Below are 21,335 nucleotides of genomic sequence, written 5' to 3'. Positions count from 1 at the left end.
ATGTACCATATTTTCTTGTCCATTCTATCACTGATGGGCATTTAGGTTGATTTCATGTCTTTCCTATTGTGAGTAGTGCAACAGTGAACATATAGGTCCATATGCCTTTATGTTAGGACAATTTATATTTCTTTGGGCATATGCCCAGTAATGGGATTGCTGGGTCAAATGGTAATTCTATTTTTAGCTCCTTGAAGAACCCCCACACTGCTTTCCACAGTGGCTGAACTAATTTACACTCCCACCAACAGTGTATAAGTGCTCATTTTTCTCTAGCTTCTGTTATTTTTTGACTAGTAATAGCCATTATGACTGTTGTGAGATGTTATCTCATTGTGAGTTTGATTTGCATTTCTCTAATAAGTGATACTGAGCTTTTTTTCATATGCTTGTTGGTTGCACGTATGTCTTCTTTTGAAAAGTGTCTGTTCATGTCCTTTGCCCACTTTTCAATGGAGTGTTTGTTTTTTGCTTGTAAATTTAAGTTCCTTATATATGCTAGATATTAGACTTTTGTCAGATGCATAGTTTGCAAATATTTTCTCCCATTCTGTAGGATTTGCTCTGTTGTTTCTTTACTCTGTTGTTTTGTTTATTCTGTTGATAGTTTCTTTTGCTTACATAAGCTCTTGAGTTTAATTAGATCCCATTTGTCAATTTTTGCTTTTGTTGCAATTGCTTTTGGCATCTTCATCATGAAATCTTTGCCCATTCCTATGTCCAAAATTGTATTGCCTAGTTTTCTTCCAGGACTTTTGTAGTTTTGGGTTTTACATTTAAGTCTTTAATCATCTTGAGTTGATTTTTATATGTGGTGTAAGGGAAGGGTCCAATTTTAATCCTCTGTATATGGCTAGCCAGTTATCCCAGTACCACTTATTGAAAAGGGTGTTATTTCCCCATTGCTCATTTTTATCTGCTTTATTGATGATCAGATGATTGTAGGTGTGTGGCCTTATTACTGGGCTCTCTATTCTGTTCCATTGGTCTATATGTCTGTTTTTGTACCAGTACCACACTGTTTTGGTTACTGTAGCCCTGTAGTATAGTTTCAAGTCAGTTAGTATGATGCCTCCAGTTTTGTTCTTTTTGCGTAGGGATCGCCTTGGCTATTCAGGCTCTTTTTTGGTTCCATATGAATTTTAAAATAGTTTTTTCTAGTTCTGTGAAGAATCTCATGATAGTTTAATAGGAATAGCATTGAATCTAGAAATTGCTTTGGGCAGTATAACCATTTTAATGCTATTGATTCTTCCTATCCATGAGCATGGAATGTTTTTACATTTGTTTGCGTCCTCTCTGATTTCTCTGAGCAGTGTTTTGTGGTTCTTATCATAGAGATCTTTCACCTACCTAGTTAGCTGTATTCCTAGGTATTTTATTCCTTTGTGGCAGCTGTGAATGGGATTACATTCCTGATTTGGCTCTTGGCTTGGCTGTTGTTGGTGTATAGGAATGCTAGTGATTTTGGCACATTAATTTGGTCTCTTGAGACTTTGCTGAAGTTGTTTATCAGTTGAAGGAATTTTGGGCAGAGATTATGGGGTTTTCTAAATATAGAATCATGTTGTCTGCAAACAGGGATAGTTTGACTTCTTCTCTTCCTATTTGGATGCCCTTTATTTCTTTCTATTGCCTGATCACCCTGGCCAGGACTTCCAATACTATGTTAAATAGGAGAGGTGAGAGAGGGCATCTTTGTCTTATTCTGATTTTCAAATGGAATGCTTCCAGCATTTGCCCATTCAGTATGATGTCAGCTGACATCACTCTTTTTAAATTTTCTTCATAGTATTTATTACCACCTGATGTTTTTTTCATTGTTTTGTTTAGGCATTTGTCTATTTATAGGTGTTCTTCCAACAGAATGTAGCCTGTTGAGAGTAGGAGTTTACAAGACCTTGAACTACAGATCCTAGAATAATGCCTAACACAAAATAAGAACTAGCTGGAAATTTCCCAAGGAGAACTTGGCTTAGCACTGCAAGGGCTTTCAGAATAGTGTTTTAGAGAAAAAAATATATAATAAATCCAGAAGACTTTCATTTTGTTTCACAAGCATCTGAAACTCAGCACAAGCAATTGACCACAGCATGTGTCTCTTTACCTATTCAAGCTGGCTCCTCCCCCTGCTCTCCTCCTCAAGCCCCCGAATACAAATGCCATCCACCCACTGTCAAATAGACAACCTAAATAAGAAAATAAAACCCTTCCAGGCGCGGTGGCTGTAATCCCAGCACTTTGGGAGGCTGAGGCGGGCGGATCACTTGAGGTCACGAGTTCCAGACCAGTCTGGCCAATGTAGTGAAACCCCTTCTCTACTAAAAATACAAAAATTAGCCAGGCGTGGTGGTGCATGCCTGTGGTCCCAGATACTCAGGAGTCTGAGGCAGGAGAATCGCTTGAACCCGGGAGGCAGAGGTTGCAGTGAGTCGAGATTGTGCCACTTCACTCCAGCTTTGGTGAGAGAGTGAAACTGAGGTTTGTTTTCAGTGCCGGAAATTTCTGATCTTTAGGGTGAAATACCTCAGTTTCTATCATGAATAAATTAGTTTCTAAAAAACCATTCCTAGCCGGGTGCGGTGGCTCACGGCTGTAATCTCAGCACTTTGGAAGGCTGAGGTGGGCGGATCACCTGAGGTCAGGAGTTGGAGACTAGACTGGCCAACACGGTGGAACTCTATCTCTACTAAAAATACAAAAATTAACCAAGCGTTGTGGCGGGCACCTGTAATCCTGGTTACTCGGGAGGCTGAGGCAGGAGAATCGCTTGAACTCGGGAGACGGAGGATGCAGTGAGCCGAGATTGAGCCATTGCACTCCAGCCTGGGTGACAAGAGTGAGACTCCATCTCAAAAACAAAAACAAAAACAAACAAAACAAAACAAAACAAAACATTCCTTTGGCGCCAATAAAACACACAGGGATGCCTGTGCCCTAAATGATCATCCAGCGAGAGCTTTGGTTATATACTCACAGCAAGCAGCTGTGGAATGCAGGATAGGGTAGGAGGTGGGCCAGGGGCTTGCTGTGGCCTCCGTTCTGAAACTGATCCCAACATGCCCGCGTCCTGCTCCAGTCCCTTCCCCTTGGCCCTGGAGCGAGGTGAGTCTTCAGTGGAGGTGTTGATCGTGCCTGGGTGAGTTTTTTTAAAATGAAACATCTCCGCTGTTAGATCTCTGGCAGCGCGAGGCTGTGTACACGAAACTAGAAGCAAAACAGTCCGTTTCGTGTACTACTTATTCCAGTACCTCCCCATAAAAGTACGCCCAACCCTAGAGGGATGCCCGCTAGGTGGCTCTCGTCCTCCACCATACGCAGGCGGGTTCGAGGCTGGCACGTCTTTTTAACACCCTGAGAGGTGATCTCCAACCCTGGCTTTTTAGGTAAGAAAACTAAGCCCCAAAGAGGGTCTTGCGTGAGGTCACTTGGCTACGTCTCAGAACCGCGCGCACAATCTGGTTTCTGAACCTAATGAGTTTCCATCACCTGGCTGTCTCACTCTACACACGGTTTAGTTTGTTGATTATAATAAAATGGTGTGTTTCCTTCTTTCTACACAATGAGGTTTACGTTCAGATCCGCAGGCCTTGGTGTGATTTGTTTTCAAATGCGTGGAACAGAAAAAAAGTCATTAGATTTGTCTAAATTTTTTCTTTGATTACCTTAAATCCGAACGAAGCTCCTTTTCCAAAGAATAAGCAATTAAAAATGGGTAAGGTCTATGATGGGAAACAATTAATAAGGTTAATGAGAAAAGCCGATTAGAGTAGAAAATCCAACTGGATTTGACATCACACAAAGCCTGATTTAAATCCTGACTTAGCCACTTACTGATAGTCAGGAGTCTCAGTTTCTTCATCTGTAAAACGGGCATAACAATGTTTTCTACTCATTCCAGTCCCAAGGGTGTGTACATTCAATGAAACAATAGGCTTTGGTTCCTGGCACACTGTCAGTGAGCAATATTTGTTAAAATATAAAACTACCTTTTATATTATTATTTATAGTATTATAAGCTGGCCAGTTACAATACAGCCTCTCTCTGCAGTCTGATATATTTGGATCGTGTGCATGAAAAACGCTGCAGGGCTCTGGATTACTCAGGAACGCAGGCGCGGGTGCTGGACGCTTGGGATGCTTAGGCAGTTTGGATCGCCCTCGGGAGTCTGCGGATTGGGACCGACGGTCAGTGCTGGGCGCGACCTCTGCCTGGACCTGGCTCTGGGGAGCCTGCAACGCTGCCCCTCCCTCCCCTCGCCCCCGCCCCCACCCCAAAACACACACACACACCCTTCACTTGCTCACTCAGTGAAGCACCGGCTTCAGAAGGCACCGGGTCCAAACCCTCGTTTTAAAGGACTGGAAGCTAGAGAAGGCAGGTGACTTCAGTCAAGGTCACCGGCATCTGAGGGACGAACCCCGCATGGCCTTTCGTTGCTGGGCAGCACCCGGCGCGCGCGACCTCCGGCCGCTGGCGTCAGGGAAGGCGGCCCAGGGCACAGGTGGCGGGCGTCGGGGGCGAGGCGCGCGGTGGCGCCGCCAGGAAATCCCGAGCCCACTGGGCGCCCCCCTCGGGAGCGCGGGCACGTGCGCAGCAGCTTCCGGCGCGCCCCCGAGGGCCGGGGCTTCCCCTTCCCCGCCCCCTTGGCTTTCGCAGTCAAATCCCGCTCTTCGCCCGCCGCCCGCGGAAGTCTCACCGCGCAGCAGCACCCCCCAGCCCGGGCGGTTCCGGGGACCGAAAGGCGCGGCGCGTAGGGGGCCCGTAGGATCCAAACTGCGGAGGAGGAGCAGGAGGAGGGAGGAGGAAGAAGACAAAGGTGTGGAGGAGGAGGGGAGGGAGGAAGAAGGAAGAGAGGCAGAAGACTAGGAAAAAATGGGCCCGTGGGCGCGGAGGGGGCGCGGCGGGGTAGAGAGGCGCGGACGCTGAGCGAGCCCGGTGCCTCTCGAAAGCCTCGCCGGCCGCCCGGCCGGGCCGCGCAGCTCCGCCAACTCCCGGGCCGGCCCAAGCCCGAGCGTGGCGCCCGTCGGGAGGTTGCAGAGTTTCTGGAGCTCACAGCTGAGCCCGAAGGAAGTCGCCCTCGATGGGCAGGAAGCGGGACCCAGGCACGCCCGCGCGGTCGCGTCCAGATCTGCGGTCCTCCGACAGACGCAGGCCTGCTGCGCCTTCGCCACACACCGCCACTCTGGGCCTGGACTCCGTAGTTACGCCGGGATATCTCTGGGCATCCAACCACCTCCCCTCCCCCACAGTCTTTTCATCTCCACCCGACCCCTTGCTAGGAGCAGCTTCTAGTTGCAGCTCAAGACCCGCGAGTTCACCCTCCGCGCCAAGCACCCAACTCCCGGCTCTGCCTACAGTCACCCACAGACCTAATGATCGACTAAGCGCCGTAATGGCCCGAGATGACACCAGGAGACTCCCTTGCTGTGCGCCTCCGGAAGACGCGGAACGTAGCCCCTTTCTCACACTCCTGGGACACAAAAATACCCGACAACTCAAAGTCGCCAAACCACATCTTTTCATGCTTTGAAGACTTCTGCCCAAGGCTGTGGCAGGAGTATGTCCAACTGTGATTTGGGATTCTTTTTAAACATCGAATCAAAGGGAAGAGGGGAGGGATTCGCAACTAAATGGTAGCTGTTTTCAAGCAAGTCTTTACGTAGCCCCAAACCTACTCTAGTATTCGGTGATTCAGCCCCAAAACATGTCTGCCTGCCTTTATGTTCGGATCTCACTCCATTATTTGTCAGCACCAAGTCCTAAACCCACAAAGCGATCGCTGTACGGGACACCAAACCCATACCTGCCCGTCCCCTACCTTCCAGGCAACCAGTGTCAATCTCCTCACTATACATAATTCCCAACATCCCTGCCCGAAGTGAGGAGAACGGTAATTTAAATAATACAGCGCGGGAGGAGAGGACACACTGTTTTTGAAAGACTGTAAGCATTCTGCTCTGTTCCACTCTGCGTCCTTACACTTGCTGAGCACTGACACCAAATTTAAATGGCGTTCCTTCAAAACTGATGTAAAGAGCTGTAAAGGGCAATGACCTCAAGTGGATGTTTTTTCCCAGGTACCCTACAAGGTTTGCACAAAGCAAGAAAGCATCATGTAGCCGAAATGCTGAAAAGTATAGATGCTGCAAAACCTCATTCTGAGACTGAGAACTATGAATAGTCAGTGTATTTCCTTCTGCGGTGCAGAAAAAGAACAACCAAAAAGAAAGCAACAAGGGGAGATGTTATTTATTTTAATGACACCAAAACTACCAATCCTAGCAATTTAATAAATTAAAATCATACTCCTTTAAATGTATTTAATGGTTCAAGTTTGTGTATTTGGTGTTAACTCTCTGGTAAAGTTTATGGAAAACAGTGAAGTACGTTAAATGAGCAAATTTTATATTAAAAAAGGAATAACACATTTAAAAATGTTTTTATATACCCACAATATTTGTGTTTCTTAGCTTGGTTCCTACTATTACATAATACAATGCATTTCTTATTTTTTAAAAAGCAAAAAGTGTTGTCACTTCTGGATCACTTTATGGTAATTCCTAGGTATACTTCTAAGCAAACAAACATATCTATTTATAATTTTATTCAACTCACAAGTAAGAGATATTAAAAAAAACAAATTGAAAGTTTTTTTTTTCTTCCTGATGCAAAACTTAACAAACTCCAATTAAATTCAATATTGGTCTGCCAGGGAAACGACCATAAAATTTACAGAAATTCTCCCAAAGATGCCTTTCAATTCTTCTACTGACTTTAGTTCTAACTATACCATTTTTTTCTAATTCCTCTATAAAAATCGAATCAAATCAAAGACGACGAGGAAAGAAAAATATTTCTAGAGTGATCTTAATTAACTGATCATTTCAGCAAAGAGCATTAGCAATGAAGAAGCGGCGAAACTGTAGGGAGAAAAAAAAGATGCATTTTGTTCTTCGTGTTTATAATCCTTCCTAGAGAACAGAAACTACGAGCATGATTTATGGAACTGCATTATCTTGGATTTTCTCCGCAGATTTGACTCAACTTAGTATCAGTGTTCTGTTAAAGCGCTGGAATAAGTGGATACATCTGCAGAGGTAAGAAACGTGGTTTGGGGCGGATGAGCCTCCTTGTTGCTGGAGGGTGCTTCGAGGACCAGGCTTAGGAGAGAAGGGGTTAAGTCAGACCCTGTCTTTAGCGGCGCAACTTGCCCGGTTTTGTCTGTTAAAGTCAACGTCGCCCAACTGGAGCCAGCCAATGGACGGCCGGGAGCGCCCGGGACAGCCCAGTGGAGGGGTGTGGCCTCAGGCTGTCACTCAGCAGTGAGGAATGACACCCGGGCGGGAGGGGGGTGGTACAGTGGAACGCAAGGGAAGGAAAGAGAAAAGAAACAGATAAAACCAGGGCAGGGGGTAAAAAGGTGCCCCGCGCCTCTCGGAATCCAGCGGCCGCGGCCGCGGCTGCCGCCGCCGCCGCCGGGGGTGGGCTCCGGAAGAGCCTGCCCAGCAGGGAAGGGGAGGACGGGCCAGGAGCGAAATCCTGCAGGCGAGGAAGGGACAGACGCGCAAAGAAAAAGTGACTCGGGCCGTGCGCCCCGGCGGCGCTCGGGAGGGGACTGCTGCCACGGAGGGGCCCCCGCCAATCCTCCTTCACGTCCCCCGAGGGGGCAGACCCCAGCCCGCCCCTAAGGGCGAGAAGCGATGAGATAATCCAGCTGAGCTGCGAAAGAAGAGCGTCTGGCTCTGGATTCGGGGGGAGGGGGTCTCCGGGCGGGGTGGGCCTCTAAGGTGGGGGCGAGGGTCGGCGCAGATCCTGGGACGGAGTGGGGCGGGGGCTGCTGGGCCGCGCAGCAGTGGGCGGCGGCGGCCTCGCACACCCAGCTCACTCGCGCTGCGGCCGCCGGCGCTCTCTGTCCCGCTCGGAGCTGCTCGGCGCCCCAGCTGCCCGCCCCGCCGGCCGCTCCGGCCCGCGGCGCAGATGGCTGTGCGCGGCGCCAACACCTTGACGCCCTTCTCCATCCAGGCGATCCTCAACAAGAAAGAGGAGCGCGGCGGGCTGGCCGCGCCAGAGGGGCGCCCGGCGCCCGGGGGCACAGCGGCATCGGTGGCCGCGGCTCCCGCTGTCTGCTGTTGGCGGCTCTTTGGGGAGAGGGACGCGGGCGCGTTGGGGGGCGCCGAGGACTCTCTGCTGGCGTCTCCTGCCGGTACCAGAACAGCTGCGGGGCGGACTGCGGAGAGCCCGGAAGGCTGGGACTCGGACTCCGCGCTCAGCGAGGAGAACGAGAGCAGGCGGCGCTGCGCGGACGCGCGGGGGGCCAGCGGGGCCGGCCTCGCGGGGGGATCCTTGAGCCTCGGCCAGCCGGTCTGTGAGCTGGCCGCTTCCAAAGACCTGGAGGAGGAAGCCGCGGGCCGGAGCGACAGCGAGATGTCCGCCAGCGTCTCAGGTCTGCTGCGGCTTCGCGGGGATGGGGGCCGGGCTGAGGGGATGGACGCGGAGGGCAACCACGCCGAGTGGGGTGGTCGGCTTGAGCACCCTGCGCCCTGGGGCTCGGAGGCTGGCCAAATCCCGAAGTTCTGCGCTCTGGCGCGAGCTGCTCTATCACTTCGGGAACTGAGCCCTCGAGAGACCGGTGTAGCTCCTCAGAGCCCTGCGTCCTGGGGCGAGGCCTGAGACATCCTGGGCCAATGTGCATTAGACTGGGTTGGGAGAACCGCTGCCCCTTGCGTTCGGGAGTCTTTGAGTTCGTCGCCAGTGCTTTCTGCCGTGTCTGTCCCCAAATCCCCAAAATCAGGGAAGCGGAAAAGTGAGGGGTTCAGAGACCTCAGGTAACCAGTGACCTAGCTCTGGACCAGAGACCTGCCAGTTCAAGGTCCCAGGGCCGGGCCCCACAGTAGGTGGATAGGTGGTGAAGAACACCTCCGAGTGGGCCAGAGCTGAGAATCTGCAGAACTAGAGCTTTGGGGAAAGGGCTGGTTTGGCTTTCTCAGACCCCAGGTCTGGGAGAGCAGCCCTAGGCCGAGGATCACGGATTGGGTCTTTAGTTCATCCTAGAGGCAGGAGAGAGGCCTCCTCAGCCGTGGCCTGTCCTGTCCTGTGGTCTGGAAGACCCGGGTGCCCGCCCTAGTTGGGTACAAGCTTCTGTAGGTCTCAAGCACAGGGGACCGCTGGACCTTTCTGCTGGAGTTCTTCGGAAGGGCGGGTACGAGACCGAGAAACTGGTGTGGGATCAGGGTCCAAAAACTCGATGCAGGGGCAACCCTCCCTCTTTACTCTCCAGTCCATCCTCTCATCTAAGGCCTCGGCTCAGCCTGTTTCCATGTCTCTCACAGCAATCCCAGGCGGCTGAGGGTGAAAGATTCTAAATACCTTTGGCCCCAGGATCCGCCTCCACCTTCCCTTACCTGCACCAGACAAGTGTGTGCTGCGAGGACGCGCGCGTGTGTGCGTGTGAACTAAGTGTGGAGAGGCGCGTGAACCCAAGCAGAGAGACGGAAATGCAGTCTAGAATCCCAATGGTCAACGCTGAGAGCCGGGAGGGCTTTCGCGGATGCTCGGGTCGAGTGCCCCAAGTTACTGAGGGGAGCCTGGGGCCCAGAGAGGGTGGGGAGCTGGTCTCGACAACACAGCGTTGACACAGCGGCTGACTCTGCCGCCCTCCCCAGAAGAGGCCTAGATGGGATTACCCAGTGGGGCAAGATTCTAAGACTGGTCTCCCGGGCCCAGGGCCTCCCAGACCTCCGCTCCGCTTGAGTGGGATCAAAGTGTATTTCCGCCCCACTCCCGTGACCCCTGCAGTTGAGGCCCGGCCTCACCTCGTCTGTGGCGCTGACAGTCTCTTGTTTCTGTTCCCACCGGGGTCCGCAGGCGACCGCAGCCCAAGGACCGAGGACGACGGTGTTGGCCCCAGAGGTGCACACGTGTCCGCGCTGTGCAGCGGGGCCGGCGGCGGGGGCGGCAGCGGGCCGGCAGGCGTCGCGGAGGAGGAGGAGGAGCCGGCGGCGCCCAAGCCACGCAAGAAGCGCTCGCGGGCCGCTTTCTCCCACGCGCAGGTCTTCGAGCTGGAGCGCCGCTTTAACCACCAGCGCTACCTGTCCGGTCCCGAGCGCGCAGACCTGGCCGCGTCGCTGAAGCTCACCGAGACGCAGGTGAAAATCTGGTTCCAGAACCGTCGCTACAAGACAAAGCGCCGGCAGATGGCAGCCGACCTGCTGGCCTCGGCGCCTGCCGCCAAGAAGGTGGCCGTAAAGGTGCTGGTGCGCGACGACCAGAGACAATACCTGCCCGGCGAAGTGCTGCGGCCACCCTCGCTTCTGCCACTGCAGCCCTCCTACTATTACCCCTACTACTGCCTCCCAGGCTGGGCGCTCTCCACCTGCGCGGCTGCCGCAGGCACCCAGTGAACCCGCTTGGGCTGAGGCAGCGAGTGATTCCCGCGCTCCGGCTCCGGACCGGCGCTGACAGCTGTAGGCTGTAACCTGCACGGGACGCCCCGCCAAGGAGGCACCTGGAGGTGAAACCCAGCTCCAGCTCCCGTTAGCCAGGACTTGTCCCCTGGCAGCTGGGCTGAGTCTGCCCCGAGGGGGCGCCTTTTTCTAATTTGAACAGAGGCACCCTATGGCCTAGGGGCCCTGATCGCCCACCTGTCTGGAAGCCCCTGGGCTCTATTTATTATGACGACAATGTTGGAATTAAATTTTGATTCGAATATGTCTGCCTGGGGGTGGGGTTTTCCCTGAGCGGGAACTCCTGGAGACCACATAGCCTGAATCCTCAGAATTTCAGGCCTGCTGGGAGCTTTCTGCACTAGGCCACACTAGTTCATGGTATCCATGCTACCAATCTATGTGTATCTACATATCTTTTATTTTTGGAAATTGCATTTGTAACCAAGGGGTGCGAAACCCTGGCAGTCCCAGGCAGCACCAGGCCAGGGGTTGATTTGAAACGTGAAGGATTGGGTTTTCAGGCCCTCTGCTCCACCCCTCCTGTGTGTCAGAGCTAGGGTGGGGTGCCCGATTCGGGTGCTGAATGTAAGGAGGGGAGCCTCCAAGTGTGGTGCAAGCCGGGGGTCTCCACATCTTCCTTCTCTGAAGTCCAGGTACCTGCACAAGCAGGAAGCGCCTGGGAGCCCCGGAAGGAGGAGAGCGCACACCCAGGCAGCCCTCTGCGGAAACTTTCCTTGGTTTCTTTTTATTTGTGTAAAGGAGGTTAAGACGTGTCGCACTTTTCAGTTGTTTGTATTCAAATGACGATTATTTTTCTACTCAATGTGAATATCCCTGGCCAGCCTTTCCACGGCGCCCACCGCAGTGCCGCTGCCTGGCCCTCAGTCTCTACCTTCCGCCCTCTGCGACTCCTGTGCTCTGGCCCGGGACTCCCCTATCCGCCCCTCACTTACCCTTAAACAGGTGATCCCAGCTGTCTTGGTCAACCTCGCCGCTTTTCGCCTCCTTAATGGCACTGTGCACTCAACTAGAGTATTAACTGTAAAAAGATTTGTGAAGTTTGGAAGCTCTATTCGCTGTATTTTTTCTTTAATTTATAAACTTTTAGTTTAACATGCCCTCCTGGACGCCGCGTTTTCTCTGAAACTGTCTTTTCCCGACTTTTGGGGAACCAGTAAGGCGAGCTGGAAATAGCTGGGGCTTTTTCCAACCTCATTTCAGTCTCGGACCAAGGATGCTTAGTCTCTCCTGGGAGCAGCCCTGCTGCCCGCCCACTCCTCAGGCAGGTTATAAACCTGGGCAGCTCAGAAAAATCATGACTTCGGGGGCTTTGCAGGAGTCATGGATGAATCCCACTGAAACCGGGAACAAATTCCTAGGATTTCTCCCCATCCTCCCTGTGAGCATTGGTTTCAGAGCCTAGTAAGAGTCCATGGTTGAACCCCCAGCCAATGTCCATCCCCCATCCCAATGTACCGACCCTTTCATCTCCCCTCACCCCACCCCACCCTGTTCTCTGCTTTCGACTTTAGGAGCGTTTCTCTACCTTATCTAGTGTTTAGTTTTGAGAGTGGTTTAGTGAAAACTCCCGCTAAAATTCTGAAGCGATTAGTTGCAAACCAGGCGTGAATAACCTGTCTCTCGGAGAAGGGTCACCCGAGCGTTTTCCTCGGACGGGTGCAATTGGGGCTCTACAAGGTTTCAATGCGCTTCCCCGCACTCAGTGAAAGGGCGTCATTTGGTACGCGCCGAAGCCCACCCGGGGAGCAGAGAATGGGCAGGGCACCGTTATTTATTACCCCATTTTACAGATGATCATACGCAGCTGGCGCTCCCAGACTCCCCAGAATGCTACGGATTCACTGGAGCTAAATGCTCACCTTCACTGGCAGCTCAAGCCGAGTTCCCGGCGAGCAAGGAAGAGTTAATGCCACATTGCGGGCGTTGAGGCCTCCAGTCCGCTGGACCCGAGTCGGGAAACACCAAAACCCTGGCCGAGGCTTCTTTCAATTTCACCTGGGGCCGAAAGGTCGATTAGCTCTCCAAGGCAACCGCGACTTTTCCCAGCCCCCGGGCCTCCAAGCTTTGGTACCCTAAAGGCCTTGGCCTGGGGTCCCTCAAGCCCTCGGATCCGGCCCGGGCGGAGCGTGGTGACCAGCGTTTTACAAAATTATCCCCGCTTCCAGAAACAGCAAAATGTAAAGGGAGAAGCAAAGGCCCTCGGGATATGCACACTCCCACCCGGTCCCCCACTGGAGTCCAACTACCTTCCATATGGTTCTTGCAATCATCTCGTTTCTTTATAAATGCAATCATCTCGTTTCTTTACAAAATGCTTTACAGTTCTATTTAAATTATACAATTAATCATGACTGTGTTTTTCTTGTAGAGAGTTGGAACATTTCCGATAATACTAGAATCTCCTCCCTTCTTCTCCCCAGGGATCACTACTTACTGAGGGCTTTTTTAGGAGGAGGGATTTTCTCCCTTTCTGAAAAGGCAGTTGCTTGTTGCTGCGTCTTAAGAGGGTAGTTTGTTCTCCATCTTTGCCGATTGGGCGGTGAAAGAATCCGGGAGTTTCTTTAGAGTAGGAAAAGCCACGGAGGTCCCGGTCGCACCCCTGGCGGCTCCATCTTCCACCGCAGACTCCACCTACCCTGCGGACCCGGGCGCCCCTTCCCTTTCTCTCCCACTCTCGGGCCCCCTGCCTGGGCCAGCTCCGCGGACTGGCTCCGGCTGCCCGGGGAAAATGACTCAAATGAATTCAGTTTGATCCAGATTATGGCTGTTTCCCTCCAAGCTGTCCCGCGGTTTGCCTTGGCGAGAATGCCCTGAGGTCTGATTCTGGGAGCTGGAGGCGGCCTCTGGGTCCAGCCTGTCCTCCAAGGAGTTCTCGCCGCATTTTGCGACCCAGACCAATGTCTTTACCTGGGTCTTCTGCCGCAGACGCGGCTCCCGTTGAAAATTTGCAGTATTACTTTCTTCCTTTACTTTCTCCTCTATCCTCTCTCCGCCTTTCTCTCTTTTTTCTTTCTTTTTTCTTTTATTTGGAAAGATGAAGAACAGTCCTGCTCCCTACTCGAGGGTATCTTTGTTCACCCACTGCCTGCATCCCTGTGCTGCGCTGAGCCCTCTCAGCCTTGCTACTGCTTGGTCCCCGGAGCAGTAGCAACTGCCGCCTGGGCCCAATGAACCTTGGGCCTCTTCATCGTTCTCAGTCCCTTTGGCGGTTAGCGAATCTTAGAACTTGGCCTTGGGGATTTTCGAATTAGATCCACCCACTCTACAGATGGGTAAACCAAGGCGAGGGGAATGGCTGGTAAAGGGGGCGGAACACCATGTCACTTGCACTGAAATTGGTCCCAAGGATTCAGGCCGAGCCCACAAATCTTACTCCCAGCAGCAAATTTGGGATCAACCAGCTGCCAAATGTAGCTGGTGGGTCTGCGTGTGTGTATGTGTGTGCGCATGCGTGTGTGTGAGAGAGAAAGAAAGAAAGAAAAAGAAAGAAAGAAAGAAAGAAAGAAAGAAAGAAAGAAAGAAAGAAAGAAAAGAAAGAGAAAGAAAGAAAGAAAGAAAGAAAGAAAGAAAGAAAGAAAGAAAGAAAGAAAGAAAGAAGAGGGAGAGAGAGAGAAACAGACCTGGCTAGTCCCAAACCACATCTCATTTCAAGAGATTGGGTATGAGGGCCTCTTGGATCGCCAGAGAGTATCTTAGATGAGCACGGTGAGTTGAGACTGGTTTCCTGTTTAGAAAATAAATGGTTTCCAGGCTGCACCGAATCCCAGCACCCTCACTGCTCCCCCACGCTGGGAAAGGTGACAGGGTGACAGTGAAACATCATTCGAGAAGATTGTAATCGGGCTCAAACACGAGTGCCTGCCCTCTGAGTTGGGGCTCAGGCATGTCAGTGCCCAGAACCCTGAGAAACTGGGCCCGTGGAAGGGTGACATCTGGGGGCTTTTGAGGAGAGGGGAGTGTGCTGAATGCCGGCTCCTGGTTTCCTCTCAGGGAAGCGCTCTGGAGCAGACCCCGGCAATGGCACACTGAGCATCCTATAGAGGCAGAACCTCATCCCGGGTCTTCAGAAGTCCTGCCAAGCGGGGGTTCTAGGGCTCTAACTCCCTAACCGGCCGCTGGAGCTCAGCACCAGCCAGGCCAACAATCCACTCTCCTCTACCCACATTTCAGTCCGTGTTTGGGAAGAAAATGTGGAATATGGCTTTCTCAACGCAAAGTTCACGAAGTTTAACTCGCTTTACAGAAAGGCTCCTGCGTTGCAGAGGGAATATGAACAACAGAGAGAATCAGACAGTTCTCCTAAACCGGGGAACTGTCGAAGGAGCTCCTGGACCCCAACGGAGGAACAAGGGGCGTTTGGGCAGCACTCTTTCCCAGAAGCGTGGCAGATCCAGGCAAGGGCCCAGGCAGCTGCCCGGGTACTGCAGGGCTTCAACCTTGCAGGCCACCCACTTCAGCCTGCCAGCCACCTTACTTGGCAACCGCACAGACCTGCGTGGGGACTCCAAGAGATGCCAAATGCTTGATGGCGCTTTGTAAGTCGGAAAACGCTGAAGGCAGGTAGCTGCGCCGCTGGTTGCAACCGCTCTGGGCCCACAGCTGCTGCGGAAACCACCGCGATGGGTGAAGGCCCGACCGTAGCCTCGAAGGAAGCAGCAGCAGAGGCTTCTAATCCGAGGGAGGGCCGGGGGAGCAACCAAACAATACTGAACAATAAGAAGAACAACAAAAACAACTCCATTCGTTTGTCTGGAACGTTACAGGTGATGGGTTTTCCAAATCCTGTTCGGATCCGGTTCGCAGAGGCTCCCTGTAGCCTGGTGCACATGACATCCATTTTACAAATGGGGAAACGGAGGCTTAACGAGGTGATGTAACTTATCCATTGCCGCAGTTCATTTAGAAGCCAAGTCATGGTCGTCCAAAGCGTATGGCAGGGTAGATTGTCCTTTCGTGCTGGCATCTGCCAGCTTTGTTTCTGGAATGGCCAGATCACAAAAGTGTGCAAACATTTTGAAAACCATCAAACACTGTACAACTGGTATGAGCTCATTGTTATTTTTACTATTATTATTATTATGAACTTCTGGGCAATGCTGGATTGGCTGGCGTAAAGCAATCTGCCTCGAACTCCTGTGTCCTTCAGGGGATTGCAAGGGTCCTGTAGGTTGCTGAGCTTAGGATCTCTCAAAGGTCTAGAGGCCCTGGCCTCTGCCAGTTTTTGCTCTCCCGATACGTTTTAGAAAGGAAGAAATGCCAAAGTACGGTGCAAAAAAATTGTGTTGTGTTATACACGCTTACATCACCTAATAAACAGGGGGTTTTGTAGTCACATACAGGACTTATTCAACCTAAATTGGGTCGTTCAAATTATTAAAGCATTTATAAAAGATTGATTCCCAGGCCCCTGCAGGCAGGGGTGGTCTAGTGTGGGGTATAGGTTTAAGTTGAACCATGAATTTCTTTTAAACATGTTGGGTGTATATCTGAGGTTGTGCCTGCTATGAAGAAAACGTCAAAAGTCTAAATGTGGGGCAATTCTGGAATGTAAGAACTGGGCAAATGGTCCTGCAGCCCCGCACTCCACCTTGAGTCCTGCCGTTTCTGCTTTTTGCTTGGAGGCGGTCGGGAAAAGGTAGGAGCGCGGCTTCTGGCCACCCAGAGCCGACCCGGAATCTGCGGCCACTGCGAAATGCACCACTCTGTTCCTGTTGGAATTTAACGGTTTAAAGGGAACGCACGGTAGCTGCGGGAGTGAGGGTGTCACCTTCCCTTGAGCCTCCCGCGAGGTAAGCTCGCTCCTGAGCTCAAATGTTTCCTCCAAGCTTGCGTGAACGTGCGTGACGAGTTCTCCAGGCTCAAAGCCCGCTCTCATCAGCTTTCCCTCCCACTCCATGCCCCTGCTCGCAGTCCCTGGTGCCGCCAGCCGTCGCGGTTTGTGCGCCCGCGGAGCCAAGAGCACCTAGTCTCCGCAGCCCTCCTGGTCCCCTGTGAGCGCCTGCATTAATCCGCACTGCTTCTGCAATCTCGACTTTAAACTCTCGGCATGAGGATCCGGCGCTGGGTTCTGTGCTGCGGACCTGGGGGGCTTTTTGGTGAGTTCTTTCTGTCTCTGTCCCGGCCCCCTTCTGTGGCTACACTCAGCCTCTCTCCTTAGGACCTTGGTGTGTGCCCTTGCGCCTAGGGGGAGGATGCACGATGTGAAAACTTCTCTGCTGCCTGCACACTCGAGAGTGGGAGGTGGTCGAATGGGGCTCAAAGACCCCATAGGTACATGGAGTAAGGCCGCCTGAGGACCTGAGGGGGCTCCTCAGGTCTGAGGCAGCTCTACCACTGACTTGGTGAATTTTACGCAATTAACTTCTCTTCTCTGGGCCCCCATTAAAAAAAAAAAAAGTTGTAAGACTCCTGAGTAACGCTCGGAGTTCAGACTCACCTCTGGCTTGTAGTGGAGTAAAGGACAAAGGCTTTTTACTTTAAATATTGAGTCGTGCCTTTCCTGAGCACAATTTTTGTTTGCGCGAGGGGGTCGGGGGGTTGTTATTTTAAAGATTTGGGTCGCCCCAAGTTGCTGCCCCGCAGATCTCCCCAGGAAGGTCACTGTATCTTTGGGCCTCCGCCATCAGCCTTCCTGGGCCTGAGCGGTCAGCTGTTTCGGAAAGTCCAGGTTTTCCTCGGGGAGGACTTCAAACTCACTGCGCTCGGTAGGGAGAAGGCCTGAGGCTAATCCTCCTCTGTGGCCGCACCAGTCTCTGGAGAACCGGTGAGTCCCCTGTCCTTAGATGAAAAACGCGCTAAGACAAAAAAAAAAAAAAAAAAAAAAAAAATCCCAAGTGCTTTCTCGCCAGTGGTCCACCAGAAAGAGAGGGTGGGCAGCCCGCTGTAAAAAGAGAGCCAATAAAGCCGCTCATTTTAATAAGCTCATTAACATTTTTGAGTGGCTTTCCTTGTGCGCACCAAGGCCTCCCAGGGAGGCGCGGGAGAGCTGGGCAGCGGGGTGATTGCGCACCAACACCCACAAGCACAAGCGCGCTGGGGTGCCACCGCTTTCCGCACAGAGGACCTGGCCGGGCAGGAGTGGCTGGGCAATGCCCACAATGCCAACTCGGAACCTCAGCGTCCCCCAGCGGTCCAACCTCATTGTGCGCCGCACGCTGGACTGTGGCCATTGGAGATTACCAGGCTGCGTGGGTTCAGAGGTCGCTAAGGAGCTTGGGTGACCATATAAATGGCCCTGAATTGTCCCCGAAGCTTCGAGGGATTGGCAGGCCTGGGGATTGTCCCGGTCTACTTCCTTTTGGCTTGTGTTTTTGGGAAGGGCGTCAATGGATTTGATGCTCTTGAGAATTCAAAAACCAAGTAGTAAATCTGCTCACACACACGGGTCGAGAGTATTCCTGCCAAAGTCAGGCTGCAGCAGGACGTCCTCCGTGTGCATCCTGGACGGGGTGCAGAGCTGTCACCAAGGTGACTGGCTTCCAGGAATCCCTGTTTGCGGAGGAGGCCGGGGGCACTGCCCCTCCTCTTTTCCGGAGAAGTTGAGCAATGCATTCTTGGACCCTAGGACTTCGAGAAAGGAAGCTAGAGACACACCCACACAGAGGTGGTGAGAAAGAAAAAGACGTTCCGGGGCAGAGCAGATAGAGAGAGCGGGCTGCAGGGAGGGCCTCACTTGGCCAAGTTCTCCATATGCCTTCAGGTACTGATTTGCAGGTCTTAGGTCTTCACTGAGTCACCCACTCCCCTAGTTTGAACTAACAGTCCCTCCTGAGCAGGTCCCAGGGTCCTGACCCTTATCACCTGGGCTCAGTGTCGGGCTCTGCTGCTGTCTGGCCTAGGGACCTCTGGGAATACAGGGATGGGACCTCATGCACTTACTACCGCCACAGCGCATCTAGCACGGGGTTTGTTGCTTTTTGGCGTCCAAACCATACCGGAAGAACACATGAATAAGGCCAGGATCCTTCAGCTTCATCTATGTCTGTTGCCATCACACCTTTTCCTACCTACCCCTCTGAGGGCCTGGAGACCCTTGCAAAGCTGGTGTGGGGGCGGCAGGACCAGCTAGCAGTCTCCAAGCCTGGCCAAGTTCTCATTCTTGTTCTTCTGGACTGCTGGGGGCGGGTCCTCGGGGGCAAAGGCCCAATGCAAGAGCCAGACTTGTTTCTGGGTCAAGTTCTCCGGCCTCAGCCCTCAGAATTTTTCCTGGCGCCTAGGCAGGGAGCAAACCTCATATGCCATCATTTCATACTTGACCGCATTAAAATGCACATAACTTCCCCTGACCAGCTAAGGGCTGAAAAACAAGGTCCCTGAAAATACACTCCCCGTTTCAGGTTCATATTGGAAAATGGTTTTAAAATCGGAAAGATACTGTGGTGCAGTGTGGCAGCTGGGGTGTGTGAAGACACCCTGGGAGTGGTTGTGGCTGGCAGTGGAGTATGGGGACTGTGCTGGGGTGGCCGAGGCGTGGGTGGGGGGCGGGGGGGGGGCCGGTGCAGGGAGGGGGAGGAAGGGAGGCAAGGTGCGGGAGGGGATTAGACCTCTTGGGGTCCTGGCAGAGCAGCTTCTCCCAGATGCCTTGTTGAGGTTAGCGGGATTTAGACCCCCGTACCCATTGGGATCACGAGCTTAAGCCAGTGCTGCATGTTGGAATAGTTGTTTTCCAGCAATTGCCCTTGCTCTCTGGATTTCCAGCGCAGGGTTTGACACATAATAAGCCCTGAAATGTTTTCAGAGGAAATATTCCTACCTGAAGCATTTTAAGTTTCAAGAATGGATTCTCCACGCGGGCGCAGTGGCTCATGCCTGTAATCCCAGCACTTCAGGAAGCCTAGGCCGGCGGATCACTAGGTCAAGAGATCGAGACCACCCTGGCCAACATGGTGAAACCCCGTCTCTACTAAAAATACAAAAATTAGCTGGGTGTGGAGGTGTGTGCCCATAGTCCCAGCTACTCGAGAGGCTGAGGCAGGAGAATCGCTTGAACCTGGGAGGCAGTGAGGTTGCAGTGAGCCGAGATCGTGCCACTGTACTCTAGCCTGGCAACAGAGCGAGACTCTGGATGGACACCACCTCAAAAAAAAACAAAAAACAAAAAAAAAGAAAAAAAGAAAAACAAAAACAGAACAAAAAAAACAAAACCAAACAAACATAAAACAGATTCTCTGCCGCCACTTCTTTTGAATCTGAAGGCAGGTAGTATTGATTCCCTGAGAGTCAGAGAAGCAAAAGAAGCTGATGACTCGTCCAGGAGCAATCATCTGGAAAAGCTGAACCCAGCGACTCAGGCCTGACATCTTTTTGATACTCCAAGAGGGAAGGCAATGAAAGCTTCCTCCTGAAAAATCCCCATTGAAACAGAGGTGGATCTGGAGCCAGGCTTTCCTGAAGACCTAGTTCACAGTACTTTGCTGAAAAAATGAATACCTCCGTTTACAAATACAAAGATGGGGTAGTGAAAGAATTACATGCTTCTTGAGTATTTGGCACCACTAAATACTTGTAGCCTAGCTGATAATAAGTTTTGCAAAGTTAAACAAGGACATGTACCATTTAAAAAATATATTTACGAAGATGGTAAGAGGTGGACAGAAAGTGTGGAGAGACTGTAACAAAAGCCCAAACAGTGAGAAGTCAGCCCCCACTGGAAACCTTTGATGTAATAGGTTATGTGTATCCCATCCGCAACTGCAATTGTGGTTTAAAAATAAATTCAATATATAGGCTTTTAAGGTTTAGAAAAGAAATACGTTGAGGGGGAGCTTCATTTTCCAGGGCATTCCCTCTGTCCAAAAGAATCTGCAGAAGAATTTTTAAAAACAATTCTTTCCTAAGATGTCTAATATTTTATTTATATTATTAATTGTTTTCCATGAAATACTGCCTGCAGTGAGGCACTTCCTAAATACACTTGTCTCATTTATAAGAGGCTTGAGCCCTGCTGTCAGGGCTCAGGCCTGAGGAGAATTCAAGCCAAGCACACATTGGGAAGGTGGCCACAGGATGCAGGAAGGAGAATTGGAGTCCTGTCCTTCAAAAGGTGGCCAGACTGGGGAAAATCTCAACAATGAGCTCCGAGGAAATGCGTAAACAGAGATTTCTTTAAAGAGAAATATCTTTGTTGTGAAATCCTTGTCTGTTCTCTCTTTCCTTCTTTCTTTGCTCGTTCATTTATTTAGTGCTCAGATATTCAGCAAAAGTAGCTGAAAGCCTACTCTGTGCCAGGGATGCAGAGAAGAAAGATTGCCTGCTTGGTGGAGTTTACAGTCTAGTGGGAGACAAGAAATGGCAGTGCCAAAAGAAAAATAAAATATGCTGCGTATTAGCGCCTGTGAGGCGCAGTATTATTTAGGCAGTTAGTGAAGGAAGGTCACTGGAATATCAGATGTTTGTAAGAGCGCTTTTTGCGGCTGCCGATCCTAAGGCCATGTCACTATCTCTCTGTCTCCATGTCTGCCTGACTGATCGTCGCTATCCTGGACTTAGTCTCTGTCCCTCTGTGTCCCTACGTTTCAGTCCTGATTCGCTGGTTGCCAAAGGCAGGGCGGTGGGGGCAGACGCCAGGCCCCAGCTCTGGGTGCTAGCCGTTCCTCCTTACCCCGCCCCCTTTCTTAACGACCGGGCCTCTTCCGGAGGCCTGCGGCAGAGTCGCCTAAGCATTTGAATGTACCTCAGCCCTAGGACCCTGGCGCCCTCGGAAACCGGATCTGAGGTCCGGATCACTAACGTTCAGAGATGCGAGGGAAGCCGAGAAGTTGCCGAAAGGGGCTGAGAGCTGCTTCTCCTTCTCCCTGGGCAGCAAACCTCCAAGCCTGTGCGGGCCAATCTTTGCATCCTGGTAACCAGCGCTTTATTTAGCGCCT

The 21,335-nt window shown here is 51.8% G+C and overlaps 1 protein-coding gene across 1 annotated transcript; it reads left to right on the top strand.

Moving 5' to 3' along the window:
- The first annotated feature begins 7,804 nt into the window (after positions 1-7,804).
- On the top strand, positions 7,805-11,567 carry NKX3-2 (NK3 homeobox 2). The gene is made up of 2 exons (XM_031010378.3): positions 7,805-8,447; positions 9,869-11,567. The coding sequence occupies exons 1-2, from the start codon at positions 7,982-7,984 to the stop codon at positions 10,402-10,404; spliced, it is 1,002 nt and encodes a 333-aa protein (XP_030866238.1). The 5' UTR covers positions 7,805-7,981; the 3' UTR covers positions 10,405-11,567.
- Positions 11,568-21,335: the final 9,768 nt, after the last annotated feature.

This window comes from Gorilla gorilla, chromosome 3 (genome assembly GCF_029281585.2).
Source record: "Gorilla gorilla gorilla isolate KB3781 chromosome 3, NHGRI_mGorGor1-v2.1_pri, whole genome shotgun sequence".
Taxonomy (NCBI): domain Eukaryota; kingdom Metazoa; phylum Chordata; class Mammalia; order Primates; family Hominidae; genus Gorilla; species Gorilla gorilla.
This window is presented reverse-complemented; position numbering and strand designations above follow the sequence as displayed.